This window comes from Rhizophagus irregularis, chromosome 10, assembly GCF_026210795.1.
Source record: "Rhizophagus irregularis chromosome 10, complete sequence".
NCBI classification, from domain to species: Eukaryota; Fungi; Glomeromycota; class Glomeromycetes; order Glomerales; family Glomeraceae; genus Rhizophagus; species Rhizophagus irregularis.
The window spans coordinates 2,823,992-2,833,176 of record NC_089438.1 but is presented as its reverse complement, the minus strand read 5'-3'; the positions used below and the strand labels follow the sequence as shown (position 1 = coordinate 2,833,176).

The 9,185-nt window shown below is 26.2% G+C and overlaps 3 protein-coding genes across 3 annotated transcripts; 1 reads left to right on the top strand and 2 right to left on the bottom strand.

Moving 5' to 3' along the window:
- Positions 1 to 230: 230 nt before the first annotated feature.
- Positions 231 to 473, bottom strand: OCT59_002126 (uncharacterized protein; the record flags this gene model as incomplete). Its single annotated transcript, XM_066144292.1, has 1 exon — positions 231 to 473. The coding sequence occupies one exon, from the start codon at positions 471 to 473 to the stop codon at positions 231 to 233; it is 243 nt and encodes an 80-aa protein (XP_065995468.1).
- A 1,589-nt stretch (positions 474 to 2,062) lies between these two features.
- OCT59_002125 (uncharacterized protein) lies at positions 2,063 to 2,859 on the bottom strand (the record flags this gene model as incomplete). The annotated part of the gene is made up of 8 exons (XM_066144291.1): positions 2,063 to 2,076; positions 2,158 to 2,187; positions 2,270 to 2,299; positions 2,380 to 2,409; positions 2,490 to 2,529; positions 2,601 to 2,640; positions 2,721 to 2,728; positions 2,848 to 2,859. The coding sequence occupies 8 exons, from the start codon at positions 2,857 to 2,859 to the stop codon at positions 2,063 to 2,065; spliced, it is 204 nt and encodes a 67-aa protein (XP_065995467.1).
- A 1,483-nt stretch (positions 2,860 to 4,342) lies between these two features.
- Positions 4,343 to 5,975, top strand: OCT59_002124 (uncharacterized protein; the record flags this gene model as incomplete). Its single annotated transcript, XM_025333384.2, has 4 exons — positions 4,343 to 4,396; positions 4,484 to 4,888; positions 5,022 to 5,878; positions 5,957 to 5,975. 4 exons carry the CDS (start codon positions 4,343 to 4,345, stop codon positions 5,973 to 5,975), a joined length of 1,335 nt encoding a protein of 444 aa, XP_025189962.2.
- Between the last annotated feature and the right edge of the window lie 3,210 nt (positions 5,976 to 9,185).

The window sequence follows — 9,185 nt, the reverse complement described above, 5'->3', positions numbered from 1 at the left end:
ACTGCAAGCACCAACAAGCGCTAACAATCTCTCCATACCGGGCGCTTTGGCCTACCGCTCGGTCTCCACATGTACGATCACCTCAAAATACTACTCAACTACAGTTAAATTGTTTGGTAATGTAATGAAACTACTTGTTAATGTGTCTACGTCTACCTCCTCCACCTTTACTATAGCTACCAGGTTTACCTCCTCATTTTTTGTTGATACTTACTGTCCAACCTTCTTCATCACTTTCTTCCTCTTCCGCCTTCTTTTATTTCTTCTTTATCAGAAGATGAGACCGTGAAAGGATTTGGTATCACACCTGTTCTTCTATACTTTTCCGCCACTGTTTCTTTCTCTGTCAGTCTCTTCACGCAAGAAGCGTTTACAGTTTCGTATTCGTGCATCTCAACAGGAGTTACTGGTTTAATACTTTTGTTCTCCACTTTTGCTGCATGTGCTGCTTTAGCTTCTTCCAAAAGTTTCATTTTTGTTGCCCGACCTTATTTAGAGAATTTGAGATATGGATTTGTGTTATAATAATCTATTATTAAATCAACAATTTCTTCAATTAATTAATTAATTATAAAAGATTGTAAAAATATTTGATTTTTATGAATTTGAAAATCAAAACTATTTATCCAGCGTTCAATTAACTGAAAAAAATCTTAATCATCTTTCTACTAACGTCGGTCAATTTCCTACATGTTATATTGATTTTTTTTTAAAAAAAATACTACGGCCTAACGGTTTTAACAAAAATAATTTTTCAGTTTGGGAAAAAAAATTAAACCTAAACGGGAAAAAGAATAAGAAAACAAAACTGAAAGAAAAGGGGAAAATTAACTGAAATTGGATTAGTTGATTGGAATGCACACAGAAAGTTTTTGACCATAAATAGATCAGGCGGTGTCACGGGTTTTAATTATATTTCAAATCCAAACGTACGTCAGATAAATTTTTTTTTAATTATTTAGATTAATAAAAATTCACTTAATATGGCAGTTGAGTATAATTTAATATAAATAAAAAAAATATAAATATAATACTTTTTTCGTTTGAGTATAGTTAAATCATACTCACTCAAATATCGATTTCACATCATACTATACTTACTCGACACTCCTTTTTGTCTTACCGATTACTGACTACTACTACTGTAATAAGTCCCATATAAACATTGAAATAACCCTGATATTAATGATTATTTGAATGCTGATGGAAAAAAAAAAATATTATTAGATTAATGGAAACACATAAATGATCAACTAAGCATCCCGTATCTCCTCTTTTGGAAGAAAAACTTTGTTAATATCTAATTTATAAAGAAGAGTTTCTAGAATAAAAAAAATTATTTATTTTAAATTGTATTAATTTATTTATATACAGTTACCCCTCTCTACAGCAAACCTCGATATAGCGAATAACACGATATAACGGATCATACAGTGTGGTACTGATTTTAAATATGAAAAAAACCTTGATATAACGAAGTTTACTATTTATTTACCATATAACATAGTACGAAGTAAAGTGTATGAATTTCTTATATAAAAATGCCTCTCGATATAACGGATTTTTTTTATAACGAATTTTTTTCAGTTATAACGAAGAATTTCTTTATAATTAAATGTAATTATTAATAAATATTGATGCATTATGACATTAAATATCACCCTGTGTTTTATATTTAAATTATGGATCAGGATTGTATCAGGATCGTATCAGGATTAATAATTCTGGCTATTTTATTTAATATTTAGGCAGAATTACATTAATTTACATTAATTCGGTTGTATTAGGATTCGATGTGAATTGTTATTAATTTATATTTATCACAGGGGTAAGGACACTCCTAGTTAAATTAATATATCATTAATAATTTATTTATTATATAGTCAGTTATTGTTAAACAGCATTCCTACAAAAAAAAGGAATTATAATAAACATTTTTATATAGAACACTTCAGGAAGCATTCCTTATAATAAAAAAATAAAAAAAGAACATTAGTAAATGTTCTTAAACGAAATTAAAAGAAAAAATTGAGTTGTCCCACTTACTTCTTATCTCAAGCGTTCATTTCGAAGTTTCTACAATAAAAAAAATAAAAAAGAATATTAGTAAATGTTCTTAAACGAAATTAAAAGAAAAAATTGAGTTGTCCCACTTACTTCTTGTCTCAAGCGTCCATTTCGAAGTCCCTACAATAAAAAAAAATAAAAAAGAACATTAGTAAATGTTCTTAAACGAAATTAAAAGAAAAAATTGAGTTGTCCCACTTACTTCTTGTCCCAAGCGTCCATTTCGAAGTCCCTACAATAAAAAAAATAAAAAAGAATATTAGTAAATGTTCTTAAACGAAATTAATAAAAAAAATTGAGTTCCCCACTTACTTCTTGTCTCAAGCGTCCATTTCGAAGTCCCTACAATAAAAAAAATAAAAAAGAACATTAGTAAATGTTCTTAAACGAAATTAATAAAAAAAATTGAGTTCCCCACTTACTTCTTGTCTCAAGCGTCCATTTCGAAGTCCAGGAAGTTCCCTATAATAAAAAAATAAAAAAAGAACACTAGTAAATGTTCTTAAATAAAAAAAATTGAGTTCCCCACTTACTTCTCGTCTCAGGCGTCCATTTCGAAGTCCAGGAAGTTTCCTACAATAAAAAAAAAAAAAAAGAACATTAGTAAATGTTTTTAAACGAAATTAATATAAAAAACCCCAGTTCCCACTTACTTCTCATTCTAGGCATCTATTTTGAAGTTTAGAAAGCACCCCTATAAAAAAAAGATTTAAAAAAATGTTAAATTATCGGTAATCAGATCAACAAGTCACATGATCTGTATAACCGATATTCCTATACCGAAGAATTCATTATACAATACCGAATAATTCGTTATAGTGTTAACGAAGTTGCTTATAACGAAGCCCTGATCAGCTGGAACCTAGGGTTCGTTATATCGAGAGGGGACTGTATGTATGTTTTTTATTATTTATCTTTATTTTGATGGTGTGAGTTTTCCTTCAATTTTTTTTTTGATATATTTTCTTTTGTTTGGATTTCTCCAATAATATATACTGTATGTAATACATGCATTTGTATTTAATATAAATATGTAACCACTATACATGCTGCCCAAATTATTTTGGAATGCCATAATTATAATTTGGGATGCCATAATTCATTTAGTTTATATATAATTTACTATGTAAAGTGCCAAAATAATTTGGGATGCCATAATTGAATTTGGGATTTTACTTATAATTATGGCAGCCCAAAATAATTTGGGTGGCATGTATAGTAACCACGATATTTAAAAATAGACAAAATAAACTTTTAATTCTCTTAGAGAATATATGTTATCACATATTAATACTTTCCAAAATAAAATCATTTCACTCACTTTAATTTACGTAAACATTTATTTATTAATATAAATGAGCGTAGTTTTTGTCTTAACATCTGTTATCATATGTTATTTTACCAAGAATATAATTATTATTGAGACAGCTTGTGTTGTCACAGTACTGCGTATACATTTGCAATAAATGGGTTACACAGCATTTTTTATGATTCTTGTAGAACGTCGGTTTTAGACGAGCAGCCTCAGTATTTTCAATTATGAGTGTGTTACTTGTACTCATTATTGGTTTTTGTCTTTGCAATTTAGAATATAAAGAAGAAAAAAAGTATCAGTATAGTGTATTTGAACCAATTCTATAATCGTTAAATTGAGAAATATTATTTGTAAAGTATATTGATTTTGTAGCAAACTTAAGTGTAACAATAAGGATGCACTATCTTATTAAAGTAACCATTACAAGTTAGATTACTTAGAACAATATTAATTTTTTTTTTTGTGATGATATTTATCTATATTTGGTCTTGTACAATATTTTTTTTTCTGCATAGTTTAAACTTAGTACAATGGTTGTACAAATCTATTTATATTTTTATATTTATTTTAGGGAAAAAAATATATATATATATTTTTTAAGAATACTGATGAAAGAAAAAATTTTCTCTCTTTATTGTAATCATCGGGACAATAATATATTAACTCAACGTCTTATGCGTAAGAAGACAAATACATCTATACAATAAAGATACTACATCCTGTGGTGACTACAAAACTAAACTTACTAAACAAAGATAAAAAAAGCCTATCTAAATCCTGAAAAAAAGAAAGTTAAAAAGAACTACGTTTACTTTGCTTAACTACAAATTTTTGTTTAACTAAAATTTGTGTATTTTTATTTGAATTTTCCTTATAATTCTGGGATTTTTTATTTGATTAAATTATTCGCATATATAGCCAAAATTAAAATAATACTTATATAATCCAAATTAATTTAGTATGGAAAAAAAGCAGAAGAATTTATGGAAGAGAGTTATTTTCGATGAATATCAGGTAATATCAATTCACATTATTAATAATTAGAGTATATTTGATTTTTATAGTTAAATAATAATTTTTTTTTTTTTTTGATATTATCAGCTCCATGTCACAATTTCTACTATTAATTCAACTACTGAATCAGATGATGCAGATGAAAGAGTAGTTTATCTGGAAGATTTAGAAAAAAGAAAACAAGTATATGGAATATGTGGAGAATGTAATGAACCTGGCACAGGAGAATATTGGTGTCAACCTTGTAATGCTAAAAGATTTAAGGATAACTTTAAAAATTGGACTAGTGGAAATAAAAATATTGATGAGTTTATACAACAATCGCAACTTAATGCTACACATTATTATAAATATTTTGAGTGGATACCTTATGAAAGATTTCAAAATATCACTTATGTTGCCAAAGGTGGTTTTAGTAAGATTTACTCAGCTGAATGGCCTGAAGGACATATTGAGTATTGGGATATTGGAAATCAACAATGGTATAGAAAAGTAAATGATAAATATGTATTGAAACGTTTGATTGATTCTTCTGATATTTGTTCAACTATTTTAAATGTGGTAATTTAATTTATTTAATCTATACTTGCATTTATTCATTAACAAAATTTATTTTATCAATTAGGTTAAAGTTCATCTTCAGATTTATACTTATAATATTGTTCAATGTTACGGAATAACTTTAGACCCAAATACTAAAGATTATATAATGGTATTACATTACTGCAGCGAAGGAAATTGGAGGAATTATATAAATAGTTCTAAGAATTATATAGATTGTAAATTAAGAATTGATATGTTTATGCAAATTGCAAGGGGGCTTTTAGATATTCATAATGCTGGATTAATCCATAAAGATTTTCATTCAGGTAATATATTAATATCTTATAGAGGTTCATTTATAAGTGATTTAGGAATGTGTCAACCAGCAATAAAGCAATCAGTTAAAGAAGAAGGTATTTATGGAGTATTACCATATACGGCACCAGAAGTTTTACATGGATATCAATATACTAAAGCAGCAGATATTTACTCATTTGGAATAATAATGAATGAATTTCTTTCTGAAGAAATTCCTTTTAATGATATTTCTCATAATGAATCCTTAGCTATTAAAATATATAAAGGACTTAGACCAACAATTTCTAAAGATGTACCAAAATTACTTGCAGACCTAATTTCTAAATGTTGGGATACCAAAATAGAAAATAGACCAACTGCTAATGAATTGTATCAGATTTTAGAAAAATGTAATAATGAGATTTGGAATGTTGAATTTAGTAAATATATTCATGATGATAAAAATAGTCAAAATAGTGAAATTTATTCTCAAATAAAAGAATTTGATAAAATTGGAGAGATAAAATTTAATAACAGGTCAAATGAAGATAAATCCAAAATTACTCAAACACATCCACAAGCTATTTATACATCTCGGTTACTTAATCCTTATACTGAAGGACTTGCAATTGATTTTACAGAGTAAGTAATATTCACTTAAATCTTCTTATTTTCAACTTTCTATTAATAAGAAACATTGAAATTTTAAAATATCAATAGGTTAGATGATGAAAAATGATCAGAATTAATTTTACTACAAAAATTATCAACTTATTTTACTTATTTTCTGCTTATTATAAAAAATGTATTTTATTTATTTTTATAAATATTCATTATAAAATCATGTTAAATATGAATTTCATTATATTTTGTTTCAACACTGATATAAAGTATGTGTAAAACTTTTTTAGTTTTTTTGAACAATAAAATTAATACAGTTTTTGAAATGAGTTTTTTGTTGTTATGCATCATCAATTATTCCACTTTCTATGGCTTATTATCATAACTATAAATAAAATTTTTTCATATTTACTTTCTAATCCTGAAGAAAAAAAATAAATTAAATACTTATATATTTACATAATTCATATTATCATGACAGATTATGAAATATCCTAAGCATTACAGTATACTACTTTTGTTAAACTTATGTAAGTTGTCAATAAAGAGAAAGGATATTTATTTATATATAAGTGCATAAAATAAAGGAAATAGACAAAGAAATTTCAAATTACACCATGAATCATACTACAGTATGTTATAATTTCCATGTGAACAAAGTCACGATACAAATTACAGAGACAAACTGTTCGTAAGACTAAAGTAATTTTAAACTAAATCGTGAACCAAACTGCCAAATCTGACAGCACCACCCTGGTGTCAAAAAATAAACCTGTAGAGGGACATGTCTGAACACGTTCCGCCCACTACGCATGAGAGTAAAAGGCTAAGGAAAGAAAAAACAAACTACACACTAAACAAAATATAAAATTAAGTTCTTTTGACCGAAGTCACTACCTGTAAATACTGTTAAATGTAGAATGTTTCACACTATTCTATATTGTTTTGTAATGTTAATGATGTAAATATATGTTACTTGTCTAGTGTAATTGCCGAAAAAAATTAAAAAAAAAATTAAAAAAAAATATTTTAGATTAGTAGCGTCTTTACACAATAGATAGATTTTTATATACGCCTATACTATATACTAGTTGAATATTTGTGTTTAGTAATTTAACAAGATCGTTAATCCATCTTCATAACAGTTATTATATTCTACAATGTCGATTCAAAGTATTTTTATGGGCTTAATATATTCACTATTAATTGACTTGGAATTTTCTGGTACTGAAAATACATAAATTTATTTTATTTTAATACTCGTTAAATTATTTGTAATCTATTTGTTATTCGTATCATTTTTCATAACAAAAGAGTGGAATAACAATATATAAATTGTTAATAGATAAGTAAAAGAAAATTTGTAATAGAAAAATTAATCAAGATCCAATAATTTGTAATTACTAACTACTACCAGTTTTGTTATTTAATTTGAAGTTTACTACTTAATGGCACTATTGTGTACATAAACTCTTTTTTTCAATAATAAATATTATGATTTTTAGCTTATTCTGTTTCCTTGAATATATGGCAAAACTTAGACATATCAATTAGATTTACCAGTTTTTTGGTTTACTTATCAGTAACGTTAGTGAAAACATCACATTATGTCTTTACAGTACCACAAAAATTTTACGTACCACAATTCCTGTATGTAAAAAGTCTTTGACGACATTTTAAATTTAATATCATACAAAAAGTAAACCTGTAAAAGTAAAAATACACATTATATACTTTAGTTACCTAAAGTTTGCACCAAGTTTTATTCAAATACGGACACCATTCATTTGCGATCAATTTTAGGTTTTTAATATATCCAAATTACAAGAATCTTTATATATATACACGATATGAATATATAAAATAATTAAAATAAACGAATAAATATATTTGTAAAAATTTGAAATTATTAAATATTTAATAAGCCTTATTAGAAATAAAAAAATCTTAGGTTAAGAAAATTTTATTATAAAAAAACATTTATTTTTTGGTTTGAAAAAATTAAAAAAACTAATTTTAAAAAGAGAAAACAATATGCTATTTATAACCAGCGATAATAGCATCAGCGAGATTCTTTCATATGAAGTTTAAATGTTTGGTACCTCTTTGTCAACTTCTTTAAAAATACAGTAGCCTTAACTTATTTCCAACCATTCATACATTTATGACCAAATTTGTTTAAGTCCGTTATATATTTCTAATGCTTAGATAATGGCATATTTTCTTTTATGAAAAGATGATAATAGGCCATAATTGTACAAATATTATTAATATCAGAAGAAAATTATAGGATTCTCTATTACAGATAATCCAAAATCCGGAAAATAAGTTGCATATATTTCGTAAAATATTTCCATTGTGAAATCTTTTGATAATGTTTTAATTTAATTCTTCTAAAGAATATCTTTAAGTCATTTTATCTGCAATTATCATGTCGATCATAAATACCTTATTATCCGGATCTTTTTTTCATTCCATAAATATCTAAAAATAGATAATACCTACTCTTTCTAATTTATAAAAGTTTCAATGTATTTTAATCAGCATGTTACATTAAAACATTCTTACAACCTCCTTTAAATATTCAGCCGATATATAATGTGATTCATTTAATTTCAAGGCAACTTAGGTTTAGAATCCAATCTTTAACTTTCATTATTACATAATATGATGAATAATCATGTTGCAAAATAAATTATAGTGTACCATTCAAATCTATCAAATAGTACCTATTCATAAATTGTATCTTTATAGGCTTATCAATATCAGGATTTCATCCTTCCAATCATACAACTACCACAATAATTTTTAGTAAATTGTTTTTTTTTAAAAAAGAATTAGAGTTTACGCTATTAAGATGGCGGAATAATTTCTCCAAAGTCTGAAATACCGTACGGGCCGAGTTCTAGATGTCACGTACATCTGCATAAATTTTTGTATTGGATTGATCTTCAATGGAACAATGGAAACTTCTACAATCTTCCTAATCAGTCGATCATCGTTCTTTTTGTAATACCAATTGAACGCCCATTTTCTTCTAACCTTTTTAAGTTCAGATCTTACTAAATTTAAATCTTTCTGTACTGATCCTACTTCATTAGTTATTCCCCTATTTTCTCCGAGCTCCGTTTCCTTTTTTGAAATATTGACGGGAGTTCTTTGTTCTTTCACAAAGCCAGTTGCGAAGGTCAAAATTTTATTCCCTAAGATCTTTATATCTTTTGATATATCTTATAAGCTATTTCTGCATTACACTTTAATAAAAGCTCTACTGTTCCATATTCAATTGTGTTTCTATTTATAGTTTCAAAAAATTTAAAGCTTTGCA